The 24,442-nt window shown below is 38.3% G+C and overlaps 1 protein-coding gene across 8 annotated transcripts in view; it reads left to right on the top strand.

Annotated features, from left to right (window-relative positions):
- The window catches only part of ppip5k1 (diphosphoinositol pentakisphosphate kinase 1), a 45,182-nt gene that overhangs the window by 1,244 nt on the left and 19,496 nt on the right, over positions 1-24,442 (top strand). For 4 of the 8 annotated variants that reach the window (XM_015384814.1, XM_015384816.1, XM_015384819.1 and 1 more), the window contains exons 2-25: positions 4,013-4,531; positions 5,945-6,140; positions 6,371-6,461; positions 6,569-6,654; positions 7,066-7,220; positions 8,704-8,805; positions 10,821-10,982; positions 11,065-11,186; positions 11,280-11,381; positions 11,466-11,552; positions 11,633-11,708; positions 11,798-11,907; positions 13,261-13,346; positions 13,449-13,574; positions 14,795-14,916; positions 15,396-15,578; positions 16,813-16,954; positions 17,041-17,264; positions 20,023-20,150; positions 20,237-20,351; positions 20,439-20,546; positions 21,052-21,168; positions 21,261-21,401; positions 21,626-21,719. In XM_015384814.1, the coding sequence (XP_015240300.1) occupies positions 4,388-4,531; positions 5,945-6,140; positions 6,371-6,461; positions 6,569-6,654; positions 7,066-7,220; positions 8,704-8,805; positions 10,821-10,982; positions 11,065-11,186; positions 11,280-11,381; positions 11,466-11,552; positions 11,633-11,708; positions 11,798-11,907; positions 13,261-13,346; positions 13,449-13,574; positions 14,795-14,916; positions 15,396-15,578; positions 16,813-16,954; positions 17,041-17,264; positions 20,023-20,150; positions 20,237-20,351; positions 20,439-20,546; positions 21,052-21,168; positions 21,261-21,401; positions 21,626-21,719 (3,019 nt within the window). In that variant the 5' untranslated portion in view covers positions 4,013-4,387. Of the gene's footprint in view, positions 1-4,012; positions 4,532-5,944; positions 6,141-6,370; positions 6,462-6,568; positions 6,655-7,065; positions 7,221-8,703; positions 8,806-10,820; positions 10,983-11,064; positions 11,187-11,279; positions 11,382-11,465; positions 11,553-11,632; positions 11,709-11,797; positions 11,908-13,260; positions 13,347-13,448; positions 13,575-14,794; positions 14,917-15,395; positions 15,579-16,812; positions 16,955-17,040; positions 17,265-20,022; positions 20,151-20,236; positions 20,352-20,438; positions 20,547-21,051; positions 21,181-21,260; positions 21,402-21,625; positions 21,720-24,442 lie in introns of those variants that run through there. The other 4 variants (XM_015384820.1, XM_015384812.1, XM_015384813.1 and 1 more) reach the window with 3 other exon arrangements.

Here is a 24,442-nt window from a genome sequence, read left to right as displayed (position 1 = left end):
CAAAAAAGTACTCCAGAGTGTTGTTCAGCATGGGGGTGAGTAGAAAATGAAGGCTAATCATGTTTTGGGTGTACTATTCCTTTAAGTTAGGCAACCAGGAACCACCTAACCATGCAGGACACTGCTTCTAGAGGACAAGGGTTGGAAGCTAGTGAAACAGCAGCTCTTTGATTGAACTTAATCTCTAGAATCAATACATTAAAATTATTCTTATAAAAGGTTCATTCACTGAATCATTCATTTCATGCAACTTCAGTTATGGTTTTTACTGATGAAATGGGCAATGATTATGACTTTGGCCAGAGAGGGTGCTATTAAAAGATACTTTTAGCGATGCGAGAAGTACTTTTGAGGTAATTACAGCAAAGCTACACCTGCCATGGATGCACATGCATCTGTAGCTGAAGTTGAAAAATCGTAACCTTCCTCTCGATTTGCTTTGCCACAACCAGCTAAGGGGCTGAATGTTGCTGTGGCACAGGGTGAAGGAGCGTAGGAGACAACAAGCTTTTTTTTAAAATTTTTTTCCAGTTAAGCCATTCATTGACAATCATGAGACCATTATTTGTTTACATCACTCTTACTTGTCAAAAGAACCCCAAATTCTAGATTACATCAGCAATAAAACCAACAAAAACTATTGCATAAATCCTCATATATCTACTCCAGATCATGTCCATCCGGTCCCATTTATTTCCCCATTTAAACTAACCCTCTGAACCTGATCCATGCCAAGTTCGGACCGAGTTTGGATCGGTTATCCATGCTGAACTTGGTTCTTATGACCATTTACACATCATGCTAGCATGGTTCCTCGCCTCTCAGAATTATGCATCTCTCTGGAATTATGCAAACAAAAAAGGACGGTGCCCATAACATTCAGGAACTTATGAGCCTGGATAGCGTTCTCCGCCCAAGTTTCAAGAGAGCCTCAGCCTCGGCATCATCCCAGGTGGCACCACACTGTTTTGATGCAATTTATTGTTAAAAGGCTAAGAAGAAGTTCATGTTGTGAACAAGTGAAGAGATCTGTGAATTCAAAGCTGGACATGCCAGAAAACCCACAAAATGAGTTGTTAATAGGCGTTGACGTGGTCTACTCATGCCCTCATTGTTATCATAGAACTGTACCACAATTAAACCATGCCTAGCCCTACTGTCGAACTAGTATTAGATTTAGCACAATTTTGTTTCGTTTGGCAAGGTCCATTATAGTTGCATTCCATTTACACTCAACAGTTATCTCTGTTACTGTGTTTGGACCGTTATCGGTATGCTTTCAAAGTGTAAATGTTGCTTAAAACACAGCCTGACAGCGTTTACGAATTGGCATCAGTTTCATACACTGGAAAAATAAGGGAATCATTTTCACAAAACACTGCTCTCAGTTCTGTACTCCTGTTAATGATTATTTGATCACCAAATTAGTTTAGGATTAATAATCTGGAATAATCTTGATTAATCTAATTGAATGTTTCATACCCTGCAACAGACTACATTGAAACTTAATGATCTTCAGCTTTTGCCAGCTCAATTACCTGTGGTGGGTAAGAATTTAAATAGTTTCGGTTGCATCAGCTGCTATGTCTGGTTCATTAGCTGATGTTTGCTTCTTATGTCAGAGATAGGATCAGTAATAAATCCTTCTGCGTTATCTGGTTTAAGAAAATCAGACTTTCATAAGATGACAGACAATATAGTCCTAGTGATCAGACAGGTTCCTGCAAAATATTAGGCAGAACATCTCATGTATAAAAGCTTAGCAACAGCGATTAACCTATGTATGAGATTTAGTTACCTGGTGTAGAGCAGAGTGTGTGTTGTCAAATATCCCCCATTGTGGGGACCTACAGGTCCAAAGTGGTCCAAACGGGGACATTCAACAGGTCCCCAAATGGTAAAGTTTTCTTCTTTGAATTGGGGTTAGGTTAGGGTTAGTAATATGTTGGTAATAGTTAGGGTAAGGGTTTGGCTTAGGCTATATGATTTGAATGTATGTCAATGAAATGTCCCCGAAAGTCATGCAAACAAAGGCTGGGTGGGTGTTTGTGTGTGAGGTTGGTTGGTTGACTACAGATATGTCCACCATATTAACTTTTTAAAATTTAAATTGGCGGCTTTTTTTTTCTTTAGTAGGGGAATTGCAATATTGCACAAAGGAGAGTGATAATTCATAAAACAATAAGCCATGAAATGTATTAGGAAAAACAAAGTAAAATCAGGTTTTCTGGCCTTTTTTGGGGTGAATGGATAAATATTTTCCCCAGTTTATCTTGAAGTGAGTTCAGAGGGAGGCCCAGGGTGTGTGCTGACCTGAAATAATTTAGTGTGGCCCCCGAATAGGGCTGGAAAATTCATAATCACAATTTTAGAAATTGCACTTTTCCAAATCATTACATTAAACAAATCACATTTAAAGAGCATTGCATACCTTCTTTCTCTTTCCATCTCGCAGTAATACACTTAAAGTAGATCAATTGCTACACAGAATGAGTAAGGAGGAACATTAGAGCTAGTGCTCTGATCCCCGTATGCAAGCTGGAAGTAAACTACTGATGTCCTGATACAACTTTTTAGTATCCAATACAATACCAGTATTGCAAGTTTAATCATTTACTGATAATGATGGGATACAATATTAGCATCAATCATATATACTTCTCTTAATTATTTTGTAGTGTGGAATGCTAGAAATGGCTTCATCAGGTGATTATTTCTCAAACATAGAACACTACTCAACATCTCGTATGAGAGCAACTGACCAATCTATTATTCACCAAAGGGTTAAATGAACTTTAAAAAAGCAGATAGAAGCCAAGTGTTTTTTGAGCTTTCCAATATCATTAATCATACATTTTTTGGCTGATATCAGATTTTTTTTATCATTTTCAGGATAAGATTTAAAATGAGAAACATTTTCTGAAATGGAAAATTTAGGTTGCATCAAAAAGTTATTTTTCTTTTAGCCACATTGTACTTCCAGCTCATTTTTTATTTATTCACAGAGCTGGGTATGAGTGAGTCTTCATTACATCTGACTACTGTAAATACAGCAAGCAGTAGGGCTCTTGCTGTTAATCAACAAATTAATTACCAACAAAATGGAAAAAGATGGTTAAATTATTGTCTCATAAATTGTTAAATGGAATTAAATATCAGCTGTTTTAAGTCCTGTTTTTGGTATTGAGCCTTTTTGATTAGACTAGAAACTAGACTTTGCAAGTGTAGTTTGATCTCAGGTCATTGTGATTTTAGATATGCAAAATCTTTTAGCGTGATCTCAGCCATTTTTTGGCAGCCATGCTTGTTTTCCTTAACTCTGAGGTCCCTGATGGTTTGTTTATTATCTCAGCTGAACGCCCTCTTTGAGCTGCTCTAATAGTAATGTTTGCTGCTTACAGACAGTTTTTAACCTTACATTCCTGATGGGGCTCTTTTTGCTCACGTGTGTGTGTGTGTTGCAATGTCTTAGAGGGTAATAATTGGATCTGTCTGTAGACTTTCCTGTTTTTAAGCTTTTAATGTTGAGGTAGAGTAAAAACACAGGTTTGAGCTGAAGTTCCTGCTGCTTTGCTAACCAGATTCTTCGCCCGTCTGTCACCACAGGAAGAGCAATGAGCCTTTATGTTTTCCAAACAGCTCCGCTTTTTATTACAGCAACAAATCTACAGAACAGTGACTTTACTAAAACTATAGCTGCAGATGGGCTGATATTTAGGCGGTTACAATTTGTTTTGGTCTGTGTCTAAATGCATTTAGTGAGAAGAAGGCTTGGAGCCCATAACCACATATAGGATTCTGTACATATAAACAGACCTTTACTGTTGCATGACTGAGCTGTAAGGATTTAATCTGTAACAGACACGAGATCAAACATTAGATGGATCCAGGAAATGTATGGCAACATTTTTAGCAATGAAAGGACTCTTTTTATGTAAACAGCTGAATGCAGAGTTGAAAGAGGTGACCCTTTTATTGCATATAAAATCATTGTTTTTTTGTGTTTCTGCAGGCTTGTCCAGCTTTGATGCAAATGGGGCGAAGTACTATGATCGTATAACTGGAGCTTGATAGTGGGGACTACTGTGAACTTCAGGCTCCCGATATAGGATCACAATCTGCTGAATGAATATGAAAAAATAAAGAAAGTTGTTACCTAAAGACAGGCCAACGCTGCGGTTTCATTCATTTGGTTTGATTTAATTTCCCTTCTTACAGCCCTGTCCTCACTACCTCCCAACCTTGACCTCCTCTGCTGTGCAGTTAAAAGCAGCGGGGACTCATTCCTCTCCGCAGGCCTGGGGCCCTCCCATCGGTGGCCCACTCTGGCCATTTGTTGGCGTCTGATGGCGCGGTGGGGTGCTAAGGGCTGCTGTGGGAGACTGTGATGTCAGAGCCCAACAGCCCGGGTGAGAGCCAGCGTGGCGCTCCCAGATTCTTCGTGGGCTGCGAGGACGATGAGAGCGAGGTGCAGGAGGATAGCATGAGGACAGACATGGAGCCATATGAGGACGACGAAGACACAGATTCGGTGAGGGACTGTTTCTGCTCGTATGGTAAAGCCCCATTACTTGTTAGTTCTGCTTTTCTCTTTTTAGCTGGAAGCAGAAGAACCTAACATTCATTATTAATAATGATCAGCTCATGACTTCCAATGGCAATTCAAACATGTTTTGGTGCTTTGTTTTTTGCTTTGTATCCAAATGTTAGCTAAATGTTCAACAAGAAAAAATATTTCAGAAACTGTTAAACCTGAATTTGGCGGCTCATGGCTGAGAAAATGAAAAGCTGCGAGAAAAAAGTTTTAAAGTATCTAAATTATTTTTTTATTTAATCGTCTGACTTTAGGATTTATGATGTAAAACAACAACAAAACAACAAACAACAACCATGCAGAAGACTTCTACAACACATCTACTTTCATTTCATACTTTACATGAAGCAAATTTAACATTAAACGTTAAGCTTTACCCACATTGGTTTAACTTCCTAAATCCTCACTGACAACCGGACAGATTCTTTGTGCTACATGTTAAAATATCAGTGTTCTGTTTTTTTTGGGCTCTGTCTATTATCTGGGAAAAAAAGTTAACATGCATTAGTCCCCAGACCTGTGGTCTAAGGTGTCTTATTTACATCAAATCTTATTGACCTTCCAAAGGTCGTCAAAACAACCACTGCCGACGCATTTTGGCTGGAAGCAGAAGAACCTAACATTCATTATTAATAATAATCGGCTCCTGACCTTCCAGTGACAATACAAACATGTTTTGGTGCTTTGTTTTTTGCTTTGTATCCAAATGTTAGCTAAATGTTAAACAAGAAAAAATATTTCAGAAACTGTTAAACCTGAATTTTGGCGATCATGGCTGAGAAAATGAAAAGCTGCAAGAAAAAAGTTTTTAAGTATCTAAATAAATTTTTTTATTTAATCGTTTGACTTTAGGATTTATGCTGTAAAACAACCATGCAGAAGATTCTTTGTGCTATATGATCAAATATCAGTGTTCTGTTTTTTGTGCTCCATTATCTGGAAAAAAGTTAACATGCATTAGTCCCCAGACCTGTTGTCTAAGGTGTCTTATTTACATCAAATCTTATTGACCTTTCAAAGGTCGTCTAAACAACAACTGCCGACGCTTTAAACTTTGCTTATATTTGAGAGCACTAGTATTTTTGCATTTAAAACACGTTTTTAGGTTTCCACGGGTGTTCTAAACCCTTTTCTTTACAAACTAAGATTTTAACATTTCAGCTGTACTGTGATCTTATAAAACTAGTGTCATTTATAAATAAATATTGAAAACAGCAGGTCAGGCATTTAAAGATCGGACACTGACCAGAGAATTAGAATCAATCTATACTGCTATTTAGGAAGCCTAATAGATTTGGTTTTTATGTCGTCTGTTGAACTGATCTGTTTAATCTTGTGTCTTTTGTTCAGCCCCCAGAGCGACAGATCGTGGTGGGGATCTGTTGCATGATGAAGAAGTCCAAGTCCAAGCCAATGACCCAGATTCTGGAGAGGCTGTGTAGGTTTGAATACATCACTGTAGTCATCTTTCCTGAGGATGTCATCCTCAACGAGCCAGTGGACAAATGGCCTCTCTGTGACTGCCTCATCTCCTTCCACTCCAAAGGTACAGCACCCCCTGTCCCAGAGGGACAACATGCACTGTGTGCTTTTTATGGAACAATCCAAAGTTACATACTCGGGGGGCTAAATTAGTCTCCACAAGTTCCGAGGTTATTGATTACAGTGGATAATTATCTGCTGTCCATTGAAGTCCAGAATAATAGTTTTATATTATGCAATAAGAGTTTGAAATGTGATTTTTAATTCACTTTTTTGGACGCATTTGTTGTCCAGGATTCCCTCTGGATAAGGCAGTGAGCTATGCCAAACTGAGAAACCCTCTACACATCAATGACCTGAACATGCAGTACTACATTCAGGACAGGTGCATTTTCTTTACTAAGAATATCTGTTTTCAGGTTAAACCCAATCCAGCTTCTGCAAGTCATGGTCTATTTGCTGATGGTACTTTTTTATTTTGCTCTTTTGCAGAAGAGAAGTGTACCGTATCCTGCAGGAGGAGGGGATTGAACTGCCTCGCTATGCTGTGTTGAACCGTGACCCAGATAAACCAGATGGTCTGTCCCTTATTCATGCTTGAACTGCACTGCACTAAACTTAATGTATAATTTTATTAGGCTCCACTGAGTATCACCTATTCAACTGGTTTTATGTCAGCTGTGAGATAAATATAGCATTGAATGTTCTGCTAGGGAGAGTTTCCCTCATTAAGTTTTGCGACATAAGTTCTGGCACTCTGATCCTGTTTTTACTCAGAGGCACAAAGATGTTCCCCTGAGGAAAGAGCAATCGGATGTTTTACATGTCCTCCATGACTGTTTCTAAAAGGATCAACAAAAGTCACATGATTTAGAATCGACCTCAAGAGTAAACACTGCAGGGTCAAGATTCATTTTTCTATGCTATTGGTGGGTAATGACAGGGAGCCAGCTGCCTAAACTGCAACATTTGCTGTGTGTTTGTCTCAGAGTGTAACCTGGTTGAAGGAGAGGACCATGTGGAGGTGAATGGGGAGATCTTCCAGAAACCTTTTGTGGAGAAGCCTGTTTGTGCTGAAGACCACAATGTGTACATCTATTACCCAACATCTGCAGGTGGTGGCAGCCAGAGACTCTTCAGAAAGGTCCTGACCGCTGCCTTTATTCCTTGTTTTTTAATTCAGATTATTGCTGCTGATGTAAAGGCAGAAAATCTCCAAGCCCCTTAAAGAGTTAAGAAGTCACAGCTCTTGCTAACTTTCAGTGCCTTTATTTAGTAAGCATAAAGTATTTTGCTGTGTTAGCGGTGGGATTACTGTAAAACATAGGTTCCCAAAGTTTTTGCATGGAGTAAAAAAATAAACCTTGTATTATAAGCTGTCCAATTATGTAAATGGTGTGTTGCAGGTGTAATTTCCCTGCATGCAGGGAAGCAAGCAACCATATTATAATTGCTCTGTTATTACTACTCCTCTTCCCCAAGTCAATCAACCTGAATCATCTATAGGTGGCTCCGTCAGTTAGACATTGTGTTGTGTATTGTCGCTTTATTTCTAAACTTGGCGAATAAGTAACTTTAGAGAATTAAATCAATCTTTAGATGATTCTACATCAAAGAGTAGAGGTGACACCCATTGTTACCAGAAAATAAATAAATATCCCAAACCCTCTGATGAAAACCCTCCCAATACTTTAACCTTTAAGGTCATGGAAGCAGTCATATGTTTTCCTCAGATTAAGCTCGAAAGATTAAAGAAAACTTTTTTTGAAATAAAAAAAAAGGGTTTATGGATTAAGTTTCTTTACTGGGCAATTCTTGAGTATGGCAACAAATATCTCTTTCAATTAAACTGCATCTTATGATTAAAGCATCATCAGTTTTGTTCCTTATTTGTAATTTAAATAAAATAGCGTAGAGAGATTTATCACGCAAAAACCTGCCAAATGGGCTCCATCTAAGCTTAGTACAATCAACCCTATGCACCTTTAGCAATCAAATGGGTTTAAGATTATAGGAGGCACAGAATGGCTTTCTAAGTTAAGATTAATTTTTGTAACGGTACATTTTTTTTTACATTTTGCATAGGAGTTGTGCAAGACTACAAGTAAAAACGAGGAGATTGGAGGGAAGTTCAGAAAATAGATAACCAGTACTCTGTATTCTGGGTTTTTGGCTTTGCTGTTGTCAAAACATTATAGATATGCTAAATATAGATACAAAATATATATACGTCAATGCTTTTATTTCGGTGTGCTGCTTGTGGAGCTCTATGCACAATATTCTTCTCTATATTCAAAGAACTAGGAAAAATTAGCTGTAATGTTCCATCTTTGGGTTTCCTACATGGCTTCCTAGTTTTTCTGTTAGATCTTATTTCTGCATAGTCTAGTGGCATTGTGGCCATTATCGAATCAATTCTTTTGCAAAATTCAAAATAAGAGCCTAGTTTTTTTGTTTTCTCTGACCTTTTGCCTTTGTCTAGGATATTCTTAGCTTTTGAAATTGAATGCAGTTTTTTTTTTATGTAAATGCAGCAGTTTAATCCACTTCTAGGGTCATAAAATATTTCCACAGTGTTGAATGAGGTTTACTGAAGAGTGGCTGATTTTAACCTTCATTTTGTGCAGATCGGGAGCCGGAGCAGCGTATACTCTCCAGAGAGCAGTGTGAGGAAGACGGGCTCCTACATCTATGAAGAGTTCATGCCAACTGATGGCACTGATGTCAAGGTAAAGAGTGAAGTAATGGAACAGTAAAACACATCGAGAGACCTTAGAGAATTAGTTAATGTTTTTGTCAGTTATTGTTTTTCTAAAGTCCTAAGCTCAGTGTTTAAGTCTCCTCTTTTATGTCTGTGTTTTATGTAAACACAGATTACTCACACTCGTACCATGAGATTTTGTTACACACCGACTGCTAATCCATTTAATCATTTATGAACAAACAGAAGTAGTCTTAAAATGAGCGAAAAAATGCAGCCAGTCCAAAGAAGCTGTCAGTAGTTGAGCTGCAGGATAGCAGACGTATTGCAGACGACAGAGCAGAGACTGGCTCTGCAGTGGATTGCTCACATTTAAGGTCATTGATAATGGGCCACAACCTGCCATCTGCTCTGTGTTAGTAACCAGGCTCCTAATGCTGAGGTCAGAACTCTGCACTCATTGTTCACATGCATTGATATGTTGCTTTTAAAGATGTATGTTGTTTTTTTTGTTGTTTGTTTTTTAGCGGAAGATAATTATACGACATTCAAATTTGTATTTTTTTATCTGAAAGTCAGTCAACAGAAAAGGGGTTGAGACAGATTGAGGAGGACAAATATTGGCAAATCTTACTAGACCAACTCAAACTCTTTGAAGAAAAAGGCCTCTGTAAATATGCTGATGAAGGTTCTCAGTCATCCAGGTCAAAATCATTCCGTAAAAATATCCACTGGACTTGGTTTTCAAGATTTGAAGACGTTTCGCCACCTCTTCAGGAAGCTTTCTCAATTTGTAAATAAGCCTCTGTAAATATGTCTTACATATTCTTACACCACCATCACACCCTTATTTGGTTTATTTCTCAACAACACTTGTCTGCACAGTGTGATCCGATTCTCAAGGATTTCAGCTAATGTATTAGTTAGTTAAAGGGGACGCCAACTTTAAATCACCATGGACTCAGTTGTCAACCAAGAGAAAAGCTTCTGTCCTTAAATTAACACCTTCAAGCTGGACTGAAATAACAGCAGTTTATGTGGAGAAGGTACATTTCCTCTGGAAAAAAGGTTTTATGGTCAGGTATGAATTTAGAACAATAGAAGAAGGCTGGAGGATTCAAGGTGAGAGATGGAACACTGTAGCATCTGTTTAGCATGGTGGTAGCGGCAGTATAATGCTGTGGACTGCACTGCAGAAACATTTGATTCTTCAACTTCATCTTCAATTAATGACTAGATGTTTATAACTTGAACAAGTTTGGGTTTTCCAAAAAGAGAAACATTCCAGACTAAGCCAAAGTGGATGTAGTCGGCTACATTAGCCTTTGGAATTGCCTCCCCATTAGACCATATAAGGGCTGAATCTCTCTGGGTACTCCAACTTCTGTTGGGTTGATGAATATCTCATATTTTTCCTTATGTGTAATTGTTTGTGCTGATGATTGTGTCTCTGTGCAATGAACCTATCCAGGGTGCACCCTGTCTTTTACACACTGACAGCTGGAGCACCAGCCCCCTGTGACCCTAATGGACAAGCAGTAGAAAATAGATGGGTAGACAGAAAGATAGAATATGGTGGAAGCCCTAATTGTCTCCATTTATTTTTTCAAGAAAACTTTGCAGTTTGTTTCTTCTAACCCTGGTGATTAAATGCACAATATCAAACTTTTAACTAAAAGTCCAAACTTATTCTGATGTGTAAATTTAGCTTTACATATGTGCGTAGGGTTCACATTAATACTAATTCACAGGAACTACTTTCAAAAGGGATTTGGGGGAATCTGGTTTTCTGCTACTATAAAACTTGAAAACTCTCAGGTCCTTTTGTTACCTTTAAATGCTTTGAGACTTATCACCTGACAGTAAGATACGAACTACTCTGAAACTCCATACAGAACCCTGCCTCTTTAAAAAAAAATAAAAAAACTCTCCCTTAAAAGTTTATGTTTTTATTTGAATGAGTTTTGTAGCAGATGAACTAGTGTAAGTTTACCTCAAGCATTGAAATTAACTGCTGGGGTTTGGGTTTCTATTGGACTTCAGGTCTACACCGTTGGGCCGGACTATGCTCATGCTGAGGCCCGGAAGTCTCCCGCTCTGGACGGGAAGGTGGAGAGAGACAGCGAGGGAAAGGAGGTCCGTTACCCTGTCATGCTCTCTGCCATGGAGAAACTGGTGGCCAGAAAAGTCTGCTTGGCATTCAAGGTATGTTTTTTGTTTTTTTTGTTGAAGATGGTTCTGTCATATCTGTGGTGTAAATGTTTTCTCATGTTGGATTATACCACAGCAAACTGTGTGTGGCTTCGACCTTCTCCGAGCTAACGGACACTCCTACGTTTGTGACGTAAACGGTTTCAGCTTCGTCAAGAACTCGATGAAATACTACGACGACTGTGCCAAGATCCTTGGGTACCAACTTTACCTTTTCACCTGCAATTATCTACTTTTTCTTAAGGTCCACTTAATTATTTCTGTTCTTCATGTGTTGATTAAACCTTTCAGAAACATTGTGATGCGAGAGCTGGCCCCGCAGTTTCAGATTCCTTGGTCAATTCCAACCGAGGCAGAGGACATTCCGATTGTTCCCACCACTTCAGGGACCATGTAAGCTGTTACCATGTCATCAACTGTTTATTAATGCACTTATCATCTAGAAGGTATTAATGTATTCACTTTGAAACTCATCAGGATGGAGCTACGCTGTGTCATCGCTGTCATCCGTCATGGAGACAGAACTCCCAAACAGAAGATGAAGATGGAAGTCCGCAACCCCATGTGAGTTTCCTCTTTAGCCCTCTGCCTGTTCACTTTACACCTCATTAAAACCTCTCTATTGTTTCCCTGTTTTCACACAGGTTCTTTGATCTGTTTGAAAAATACGAAGGATACAAAACAGGGAAGTTGAAACTCAAAAAGCCTAAACAGCTGCAGGTAAAATGATCCATTCTGACATGGGTAAATCACTACTGAAGAAGCTGCTGGTAGCTCTTCTTACAGCTTTTTACTGTGATTGTTAACAGGAGGTGCTGGACATCACCCGAATGCTGTTGATAGAACTGGGTCAGCACAATGACTGTGAGATTGAAGAGAAGAAGTGCAAACTAGAGCAGCTGAAGACGGTTTTAGAAATGTAGGTGAAACAAGTCTGATTATTAACCTCCTTTCTTTAGAGACCCACTGAAGTGTGAAACTTTTATTAAGTCTTTAGAAGTACAAGCTCTGCCACAGCCAATGATAAATTCACTATTTAAGGTCAGACTGTTGGAGGTGGCTGTTCATGTTCTGGTGCTCCTTTAGCTTCCATAAAAGCTTGTAGCTGCGTTTTTACATTGTTTATAAAAGAAACGCCAAGAAAAGAGTTGAGGCAGACCTATGAGATCACAGCTTTGGTCTGTTGTGATTAAAAAAGAATCCGTTTTTTTCCAGAGTCACTTTTCCTCTGATAAAGCTGTATTGTGTTCAGTAACAGAGTGTAAACATATATAAAACTGATAGGCCCTATGTTTGTTAGATAAAGGCTTTTCTGGAACGCATAAGGCTGTTCTCAGATTGCTGTATCAAATTATATTATTGGAAGGGTGAGCATAAGGAAACATCTTTAAGGGCTACAAAGCAGGTGCATTACAAAAAGAAATGGCTCTTGCTCAGTGATCTGAGGTCCTCTTTCAAATCAAAAACTGTGGACTTTTATTTCATTTATTACCGACAAAGAGACATGAAAAGCGTCAATGCACAGGAGGTAAAGAACGCTATTTTGGCTACCTGTTAGTTGTTTTTTATTTATACCTCAGTATAGCAAAAGGCTGACAACCTCCATGCCTCGCATCAATGCAGTAAATCATACAACAGGAGTCCCAACCAAATCCAGAATTAGAATTATAATTCAAATAATTTATTTTGGACTGTTTTAATATCACTATTTTTTATTTACTATAAGCTTTTTGCCTGAAAAAGAACAAAAATAACCCAATTTATCACCATGTGGGTAATATTCTGTGAAATTATTTTCTTTAAAGGCGAACTGTGGTCTGTCTGCATGGAGTTTGCGTATTCTCGCTGTCCATGTGTGGGTACTCCGTCTTCCTCCCACAGTCCAAAAAAATGACTGTTAGGTCAATTGGCTTCTCTGAATTCTCCTTAGGTGTGAGTGTGTGTGTGAATGGTTGCTTGTCCTGTTTGTCTCTGTGTTGCCCTGCGATGGACAGGCAACCTGTCCAGGGTGGACCCCCCTCTCGCCCGTAGACAGCTGGAGATAGACACCAGCATCCCTCGCGACCCCACTTGGGATAAAGCATGATGAAAAGATATAATTGTGTCAAATTTAGAAACACCTAACTGAAAACGCACCTTTACAAAAATTAATCATGGAGATATTTTAGATAAATTAAGAAATGTTGCTTGATTGAAGACATATTGTAGTTCTGTGTTTATTTATAAAACTTTGGATGTGGTCTTATATTTATTTCCTTTTCTGGTATAAAAGGTACGGTCACTTTTCTGGGATCAACAGAAAGGTTCAGTTGACCTACCTGCCCCATGGGCAGCCGAAGACATCAAGTGAAGAGGAAGGTTGGGATATTTTATTATTAATTATTTTTTAAGGTCATTTGTTAGAACGTCATGTTTATTCTAGATTCGGTGTCTTATTTTCCCCCCTTCCATCTGTTTAAGATACGCGTAAGGAAGGTCCATCTCTGCTGCTGGTGCTGAAGTGGGGAGGGGAGCTGACTCCTGCTGGCAGAGTACAAGCTGAGGAGCTTGGGAGAGCCTTTCGCTGCATGTACCCTGGGGGACAAGGTTAGAAGGATATTGCTGTCTAGTACTGGTGAAAAAGTAATTACTCTGAATATCCTAGTTGGAGTATAAAGTGTTGATATGAAACTGGTAATGGAGAGGAAAAATGGGAGTTTTTGAGGTGTTGACTCACAGCCCAATTTTAGAGTTGAGGTCATAAAACCATAAACAGTCAAACCACAGCAATCAGCCCGAGAGTTAGCAGAAACGGTTTCATATCAGATCAAAACAAGAGGCGGGCAGAGAGGGATAAGGCAGACGCAGGCTGTGCCCACACCACTAAATTAGAAGGATATAACACTGGTAAAAAAAATGTTTTTTTTTTTTTTTTTATAGATCATCTGAAACTTTCTTGAATCTAAAACACGTTTTCTAACTCTCTTCATTTGGCTAACTTGATCACCCTGTTAACTCCCTTTCTGAACCGGCCAATTAAGATGAGGTAATTTATTAATATGAGGAGGCATATTTGAGGCAGGAAAATTAAAAAGGCTCCTTTCCTTGAATCTTTGCTGCTTGTGTTTCTTAAGTCAGAGGTGCTTCATTCTTTGATTTACACAATAAATCAGAGAATAAATCATGTTCCTGTACAATAAATGGAAATTATAATTCTGTACATTCCTTCCCATTAAAAACAAATCTCAGTTCTTTCTGTGAAAGACCAAATCACATTTTGCATATTATGTAGTAGAACAGGATTCTCTCCAATGCATTTCAGAGTGAACTTCTCAAAACGGCGCTGAAACTGGGCCATTATACTAAATTTATGTATGTAACAGCTGCAGAAATGTTTTTTTTAAACCCTTTTACCTCCTTAGTTGTATATATTTGGGAGAAAACTGTCTGTTTGAGGAAGTTTAGTCAACACTATGAACATTTTCCCATGTTGTTTTGACAATGACAGTCGTGCTTGCCCTATCAATGAAATTTATAGAGATATTAAAACACACACAGGACTACAGTAGGTTTATTAAGTAGTTACCTTCTGAAGGCAATGATATTATTTAGGGTTATAGTAATGCATACCACATTGTAAAGATTTATACTCCAATGGAATAAAAGAGCAAATTCTTTCCTTCCCATTATGCTCCCCAGTATATCCTGATAAAATACTCTTGGGAAAAAAAATGTGAAAAATACTCATGATGTTGGGACGTGTTTGCAAAGGAAACAGCAGCTCCTATGTTTATGCCACTATTGCTGTTCCACATGTGTTGACGTAGGAGACTACGCTGGATTTCCAGGGTGTGGGTTACTACGGTTACATAGCACTTACAGACATGACCTGAAGATCTACGCATCAGATGAAGGCAGAGTGCAGATGACGGCTGCCGCTTTTGCAAAGGTATTGGCTGCTGAGGCAGGAGTGTAAACAAAACTGCAAGTTAACAAATGTACAAGTTAAATGAAACCATTAATAAGGATCTAATTATGAAGGTATTTTTATTTCAAACAAAACTGTAAACTTATAAATCTGAATGGCCTATAAATTTAAATTGTACACATTAAATATGCTTTTTATATATTTTTAGAAACAGAATACTTAATTAGAGATAACAAATTGTGCTTTTAGTACCTGTAGTAGTCCTGTAATGACAAGTTTAAGTTTCACAGGTTCTGAAAAAGAGCTGATGTGAGATTCGTGTTTTTATAGCCCTTTAACCACACCACGGAATTAGAAATTGACATCAGCTGGTGTTGTTCCTTTTAAAGGGCAAACATCCAAAGAAGCATTTTTAAGGCTAATGTTTCCTGCTCAAATGTTAATAATCTAAGAGGAGTTAACAGTAATAAAACAGACGTCTTGTGTTTATGTTTGAGCAGGGCTTGCTTGCTCTGGAAGGAGAGCTGACCCCTATCCTGGTTCAGATGGTCAAGAGCGCCAATATGAACGGTCTGCTGGACAGCGACAGCGACTCGCTGAGCAGCTGCCAGCACCGCGTCAAAGCCCGGCTCCACGAAATCATGCAGAGGGACAGAGAGTTCAACGAGGAAGACTACGATCGGGTATTTAGGATTGAGGAATTTTACATTTAATCACACAAATAATTTCTTGTTTCATGTAATTTATTTGTAAAGATTCTCTCTTGATCTGTTAAATCTGATGATTTAGCCAGCGTAAGCCTGACATCCCAGAATCTCCTAAAATGCTGGCATAGACTGAACTTTCTATGTATTTTTTCAATTTTGGACATATGCATAGCGTATTGATAGCGAGCCCATAGCGTATGTCTAACAACAGCCTAACTTTATTCATAACGCACAGCAGCGTAATGCCCATGAAATAATGCACAAGCCAGTGTCCTGAGGGGGGCAGTGATGCACCCGGTCTACATAAAAATATTTATTGTTTGCGGTATTAACCTAGCTGCTGTTTACCGCCTGCCAAAAAAAAGAATAGCTAAATAAATAAAAAGAAACAACTTTGCAGTCTCTGCAGTTTCAGCATGATGTCTGCTAGGACGTTCGTGGCCGTAGGCATGAACGCACGGAGGATCTATCACACCCACCTTCACGCTTACCCTACAGAATCAAATTGATAAGATCATGCTGATGTTGGAGGACAGCTAGTATGTATTCCAGTCTCAGCCTTGCTCTTGTGGAACATCTGAAGTCTGGAGGAGAACTAAGGGTTTCCTCCTGTGAACCCCCATTCATGCCAAAACGCTGCCAATACGCCATCATACAGTAGCTGTAAGTTGGAAATGCATTCGGCGGTCGTCTGGAACACGTCAAATACATTGATATACATTTGAGATAAGTTCATGATAAGTTATGTATGAGTTGTGCACAAGTTACAGTACTCATAGGTTTTGTATAAGCTAGAAACCACATGCAAAACTTAAAAGTAACTTACATGTAACTTATGGTCCATGTATGAGTGTAAGCTGGCATGCTCAAAATTTTTCTCAATGTACTTGCTCATAACTTATATAAAACAGGGACTTTACCCTCATATGTCCATTTAAATCTTCCACCCTTACATGTGTCCTTCCTTAATTACACTCTACTTTTTTCTTTTTTCTATTGTTTCTTATTTTATTTCTGCTATCTTTTCTTCCCTTCTTGTGTGCTTTGTTCCTCCCTTACTTGTGTTTTTTCCATTTATACCTTTAATGTTTTAGATGTAAATGACTAAACTCTATAAAATGAATGTTTACATATAACCTCTATGTAGTTAGTGGGACTTTTTGATATTATTATTTTTAACTGTATCTGTGTATGGGCTTTTTTATTACAGCTGGCCCCAACCTGTGGTGCTTCATTGGTTAATTCCATGAAAATAGTGAAGAACCCGGTGGCCATATGTGACCAGGTCTACGCCCTCATTCAGAGTTTGACATCACAGATTCGGACAAGAATGGAGGACCCAAAATCTGCTGGTATAAAACTGAAAAGAAAACCTCTTTTTTTCTCTCTCTCTTCAGTTGCATTCATTCATTAAATGGGATATACTTTCTCCTCCCAGATCTGCAGCTGTACCACAGTGAGTCTCTGGAGCTGATGCTGCAGCGCTGGTCCAAGCTGGAGAAAGATTTCCGCATGAAGAACGGGCGCTATGATATCAGTAAAATCCCTGACATTTACGACTGCGTGAAGTATGATGTCATACACAACGCCTCACTGGGCCTTCAGGACACACAGGAGCTGTTCAGGCTGTCTCGAGCTTTGGCCGACATTGTTATTCCCCAGGTGAGAGGATAAAGAAAAACTAATTAGTACTCTATCTTATTGATTAAAATGATGATGGCCTAACTTATTAGCAGTTGTGCTGTTTTTTAAGAGTTGAACATTTGTGCAGATTAAACTTCAAATAGTTTTAGTTTTTTTACAGTGAGAAGTTGTCGTCAAGTTGATGTCGTCTTTGCTTTAAATAGATTTAATATGAATTCATCTTTAAATAATTTCCCCCGGAAAAAAGGAAATCTGACCAACACAAAAAAAAAAAAACACACAAATGGTTTTAAAACAATTTTTGGTTCAGATTTTTTTCTTTAAATAATTGCTTGACAATTTTCTTCTTTTTTTTTTTTATTGAAAAAGCTTCCTGCTTGGGAGGCAGAACATCTTCAAACTTGGAAACAAAGTCCAGTGGTTGTTTTTAAAAACTTTTTTGCAATAATTTGCTATCAATATATATCAGTGGTGTGCCGGTTGATTGGTCACCGATCATATTCAGCAGATTTTCATGATAAAAGTATATGATCAGCGATCATATACTTTTGTTACCAATCACAAAAGCTGATAACCTGTATCTCTTACTTGGCGGCCTGCAGACTCTGCCTGCAACGTTTCACTCTCTTTTCCTCACACTGCAAAAAATGCTGCAGCAAATCCTTCGCACTGGCATGTGGAACTTTTGTGCTTTGAGAATAATGCGAGGTTTGCCTCTAGCAATGAAATGACATTAACCACAGAAGTCGAGTTTGTGCCCAGCAACAACTGGATATGCTTAGTTCTGATAGGCTTGGCTAAGCTTCAACGCGGTAAGTTTTAGCCACTAAATCAGTAATAATGATAAGGTGACCAAAGCTGACTATGGAATTATCCCCAGTTTTACCATGTGATAAATCTGAAAAGAAAATGTTGCATGTAGGCAGTTATTACAGTAACTGTGTAGAAAGCATGTTTTTGGTACAGCAGGATCTGATGCTACCAACCTCACACAGTGCAGAAGAGCTGAGTGTGGTGAGCAGATTTAAAAAAAGAGGGCTGAAAAGAGCAGAGTTTGAGCTTTTTACCACCAACAGGAAGTTTTTCTGTGATGTAATGTGAATTGATTCATTTTGTTTTGACCAAGCTGATCCGTGCTGTGGTAAAGGTTTTGTTAGGCCTGGGACCACTGTTGTCAACGTTCATTGTGCCTGATGGGAAAAGAAATAGAGCGCCCATCTGTTTTGTTTTACTCAGCAAGAGAAGTTAAAAATAAACCAAACTTTTATGAAGGAAGAGAACAATTGAAGTTCATACTAAATATTAACAGAATGACAAAAAAAATGTACAGCATCCTCTACGGTGTCAGCAAGGGTTAATTTAAAGTGGGATACTTTAGAAATGAATTTTGACATTAAGTTTTTATTTTCAGTTCTATTTTGTACAGGCATCTATTGTGGGCACACTTGACTGTTTTTCTGAGACTTTTATATATTTTATATAGATATTTGATCAAATAAGTATTAATAAGTTGTGTCCATAATTTCTAGCTCTACTTAAATTCTTCTACATGTATCAAGAGTTTCTAGATTAGAAAGTTAGTCAAAGATTTCTTATTGGACTAATGAGTAATCCATTGTTGTTTTGTTCTCTAAGCTATACATATCTCTTGTGATAAAACCACTTATAAAGCTAGAATTCAAAATGAGAATGATAAGTGAACGGAATTAAATAAGGTAAATGGTTTGGTAATTGTCATATGATCCATCTATGCATCTTCTTACTTCTTACTTTCTCACAAGTTACAGTGATGCTTTACAGTTACAGTGTTGATTTGAGATCTATGAAATAACTTTTCAGGACAATGTACAACACTTTGCACATATTGATGCTCCATGTGGGATAGCCCTTTTTTTTACTCACCTACTGTATGTTACACGGGAAGATCGCATCTGTTACTGAATAAGTCTCTAAACCTGAGCTAACTGAGCTAAAAGTTATTTTGTGCAGTAAACCACATATTAAATGTAGCTGTTCAGACATATTTTTGTTTTTCTGATAATCTGGAGGGATGAATGTGGCCTTGACATCTCAATCTGCTAGATTTCCAAACGTGGATCGTTTGGAAATCGATGCCATTTGCTTTCAGGGCCACTGAATGGTTACAGGTCTAGCTCCTAGTGGCTAAAGATTAAACAGCACTGCTTTAATAAATGTACTTATATTAAATGCTGCACTTTTTTAATATAGTGGACATATAGTATAACTGTGTGAAAACAACTTTCTCTTTTAAAAAAATAGCTAATTTTCAATTTGTAGTTAAATTGTATGTTAAATAAACATCCTTTCTGCCTACAGTCATAAACACCTAAATCAAATGGTTTAAAGAATTAACACGTGTTACTGTGTTAACATTAAATATCCCTTTGGGATTAATAAAGTATTTTTGAATTTTACAGCAAAGTTGGGAAAAAAGGTCAGACTCCTTGTTTGTTTGAACCAACTTGGTCAGTAAAGCTCAATCTGCACAATTTTTGGATTTAAATAAGTAATTTATTTCAAAGCTTTTTTCACGACTTTTTTCCAATGTTGCCAAATGCTGATGCTGCTTATGTTGCTTATGCTTTTTTGATAATCATCTTAAAATATTTAACTTTTTACTCAGTGGGGAGCTTTAAAAATGTGTAGAACTACCCATCACCGTGTGAATACAAAGCTCTAAAACTTTTGATATATACAGCTAGCATATTAATTTGTGTTGAAGGTCTTTTCTCAAAAAGCACTTTTGTCTTTGCAGGAATACGGCATAACTAAGGCTGAGAAATTGGACATAGCCTATGCTTACTGCCTCCCATTGGTCAGAAAGATCCAGCTTGACCTTCAGAGGACACATGGAGACGAGTTTGTCAACAAACTACATCCTCTGTGAGTCTTATCTTCACAAAACAGATTCTTCAACTTAAACGTATAAATTAGGTCACTTTATCTTTAATTGGGCTTCATGCTTGCAGTTATTCTCGTGGAGTACTATCGCCCGGTCGTCACGTCAGGACTCGGTTATATTTCACCAGCGAGAGCCATGTTCACTCCCTGCTCAGCATTTTTCGATATGGAGGTCTCCTTGACGTAAGCAAACAGCAGTTTATTTCAGAGAGTTTGTTTGATGAGAAGGAAGGATCCGTTTGATGTTTTACACATTTGGGTCTGAAACAGGAGGAGAAGGACCAGCAGTGGAAACGTGCCATGGATTACCTCAGTGCCGTTTCTGAACTCAACTACATGACGCAGATTGTCATTATGCTTTATGAGGACAACAACAAGGTGTGTTCTTGTCGCTCTATCGACAAGTGATACTATAGTGTAGATTCTTTTAGGAGAGAGTGTTTATTTAATTATTTGCATCATTTCATGGGCATTACGCTGCCTTGCGTTATGCATAACGTAGGCTGTCGTTGGACATAAGTTCTGGCCTCGTTATAAATATGTTATGCTATATGCCCAAAATTAAAAAATACATAGAATTTTCGGTGTGTGCCAGCATTTTAGAAAATTCTGGGACATCGGGCATACCCTGGCTAAATCAGCAAGGTTTGCCAGGGCCCTTAGCTAGCTGCTTCAAAAAATAAATAATTAAAACATTTGAAACGGCTCTTATATGATTTTCTAGCTTAAATACAGAGTCCTTTTTGACCTTTCAGTTACTAACAGCCTGTTGTACCGGGCCAAGGAACCAACATTTACCTTTGGATTTTCAATAGAGCTTTCCACAATCATTTAGTCTTTTTCTCATTAAGCCATCGGTATCTTACACGTTGTCTTTCTGAAGGACATTTCCTCTGAGGAGCGGTTCCACGTGGAGCTCCACTTTAGCCCCGGTGTTAAAGGAGTCGAAGAAGAAGAGCATGCTCCGACCGGATTTGGCTTCAGACCCGCTTCAGCAGAGGTGCTGGAACCGGTAAAACTGTTTATTCAAAGTTGTTTTCAGTTTGAGTAAAAACAAGGCTCTCATTTAGTTGTGTTGGTCTTATTTTGCAGAACGGGAAGAAAAAGCCAGATCCTGGCAGTCTGGAGGACCTATCACGAGATGAAACAGACCGTGCGGTGCCCAGTTCTGAGCCCATCACCATTCAGAGGAAGTCCCCACTCATTCGCAATCACAAGACTGGATCAATGGAGGTGAGGATAGAGGGTTTTTTTCCAGGAAGATGTCAAATAATTAATATTAGAATTTAATTTGTTTTTTTATTGTATAAAGATAAAATCAATGTCTGTTTATTATGTGCAGTTGCAGCTTCCTTTTTGGTTTCTTGCTACTTCATCTTAAAATCATAACTCCAGGTATGGTCACAGTGTGTTCTGGCCACCAACTGAACTCTGCGTCTATGCTGTGTTTCCTTCAGGTCCTCTCAGAAACATCCTCTTCTAAAGTTGGCAGTTATCGTCTCTTCTCCTTTTGCCCACGTCAGTCACCTGAAATGAAACAGAGCGGCTTAGGTAGGTGGGAAATACTTGGTTGCCATGACAACATATAACAGATGAAGTGGAAGACACGGGTTCATTTTTTGTTTGGGATACATCCTATCTTTGGTGGAGATATGAATTTGTTAAATATAGCATTGGCTGTGTTTTAAATTGCATTTCCTAAACATAACCATTTTAACTTTGACTGCAAGATTATAAGACATAAACTCAAACTTTTGCAACTCAGTGATTTAGATTATCATCAAAAGGAAACATTTTAGCCAATCAGCTGAAAATTTAATTTCTGTGGATTCATAGCTAGAAGGCATAGCATAGCTGGAAGGAAATGCTAAATTCAGCTTGTTAGAAAATATTATGACTCACAGTCACCGAGCTGCAAACAACCATTTCTAATAAAGCTGGTTGTTCAGAGCGCTTTGTCAAAGCATACAAATGAGGGTTGGCGATATTTAGTTACTTCATAATATGATAGGAAATCAACTCGATATATGATGGGGTGCACTGTGCAGTGAATGTGACCTTAAGTGTTCACCTTGATCTTTTCTTGTGCTGCACTTCAAATGTTTTCCAGAGTCAGGTTTTTACCTTGAACATCAGGTCAGAAATATACATGAATGATGTTTTGACATTTGTTGGTCAAGGTATATTTGTCCATGTTTGCCTCTTGATGCACTGAAAAACAGATTTTTTTTTTTTCCATAGCACAAAATCAGGGATAAGTTATGGTTTAAAGTCATTGCTAATTTGAATTACCGTATTTTGGCAAGATTCATAAGGAGGCTGCTGCTGTAGTCAGATTTTTAAGTTTCACCACACATATAATCCAGGAGACGGGTACAACTGTTTAATGCTTGTGTTAAGCCACTCCTGAACCATAGACCATATCAGAAGTATCTTACCTTTGCTAAGGAGAAAAACAGCTGGACCGTAGCTTATTCGTCTAAAGTCTCCTATTCAGAGGAGAGCAGAATTTGCTTTTCATTTGGAAATCGGTTTTGCACAATCTGGCCCACTGTGCTGATGAAGCACCAAGTATTTTTAGGGAACTATATGCTTCCTTGTGTTGACAAGCTTTATGGAAATACCGATTTCAATTTCCATTTGTACTTTGTACCTCTTAAGCGAATTTTTGCATTGGTATTTTTTTTATCAATGCAAGAACTGTTTAGAACGTTGATTGATTTTTGAATATCATTGAGTACAGAGTTCCTTTTCATCATGTGGTGTAGTTGCAAAACATCTATTCTTCTTAATGCATTGCAGACATTAAGAATACCATAAGTCCTTTTTTAACGTGTGTGTGCGTATATATATATATATATATATATATATATATATATATATATATATATATATATATATATATATATATATATATATATCTCCTCAGAGAGGAAAACACGTATTTGAACACCTGTTTATCAGCTAGAATTCTGACCCTATAGGACCTGTTCAAAATGTCCACTCCATTTAGATGCACCTGTTTTAGGTCGTTAGCTGCATAAAGACACCTTTACAATCAGTAAAAATCCAACTACTAATATCGGCAAGACCAAAGAGCTGTCCAAAGACACTACAGACCAAATTGTAAAACCTACAAAAGGCTTAAAAAGGCTACTAGGAAATTGCAGCTTGGTGAAAAAAGGTTCACTGTTGGAGCAATCATTAGAAAATGGAAGAAGGTAAACATGACTGTTAATCTCCCTCAGACTGGGACTCCATGCAAGATCTCATTTCATGGGGTCTCAATAATCCCTCGAAAGGTAAGAAATCAGCCCAGCAGTACATGGGAGCAGCTGGTCAATGATCTGAAAGGAGCTGGGACCACCGTTTCCAAGGTTACTGTTTGTATTACACTAAGACCTCATGGTTTGAAATCATGCATGGCATGGAAGGTTCCCCTGCGCTTAACAAGTACATGTCAAGTCCCATCTTAAGTTTGCCAATGACCATTTGGATGATCCAGAGGACTCAGAAAGTCATGTGGTCAGATGAGACTTAAATAGAACTTTTTGGTCATAATTCCAGTAACTGTGTTTTGAGGAAGAAGAATGACGAGTATCATCCCAAGAACACCATCCCCACTGTGAAGCATGGGGGTGGTAGCATCATGCTTTGGGGATGTTTTTCTGCACATGGAACAGGGCGACTGCACTGTATTAATGAGATGATGACTAGAGCCGTATATTGGGAGATTTTAGGGAACAACCTTCTTCCCTTATAGCATTGAAGATGGGTCGAGGCTGGGTCTGCCAACATGACAATGACCTGAAGCACACAGCCAGGATAACAAAGCAGTGACTCTGGAAGAAGCATATCAAGGTTCTGGTGTGACCTAGCCAATATCCAGACCTAAAACCAATAGAGAATCTTTGAAGGGAGCTCAAACTCCATTTTTCTCAGCAACAGCCAAGAAATCAGACTAATCTAGAGAAGATATGTGTGGAGCAGTGGGCCAAAATCCCTCCTGCAGTGTGTGCAAACCTGGTGAAAAACTACAGGAAACCTTTGACCTCTGTGGCTGCAAACAAAGGCTACTGCACCAAATTGGTTTTTAAATACTTATTTGCAGCTGTATCATACAAATAAATAGTTTAAAAGAATCATACACTGTAATTTCTTCCTTTTTTTTTTAGATGATGTCTCTCACAGTGGACATGCACCTATGATGACAATTTCAGACCCGTCTATGATTTCTAACTGGAAGAACTTGCAAAATAGCAGGGTGTTCAAAT

Source organism: Cyprinodon variegatus, unplaced genomic scaffold (genome assembly GCF_000732505.1).
Source record: "Cyprinodon variegatus isolate N-32 unplaced genomic scaffold, C_variegatus-1.0 Scaffold324, whole genome shotgun sequence".
NCBI classification, from domain to species: Eukaryota; Metazoa; Chordata; class Actinopteri; order Cyprinodontiformes; family Cyprinodontidae; genus Cyprinodon; species Cyprinodon variegatus.
Note: the sequence above shows the minus strand (reverse complement) of the source record. Positions and strands in the feature narration are given on the sequence as shown.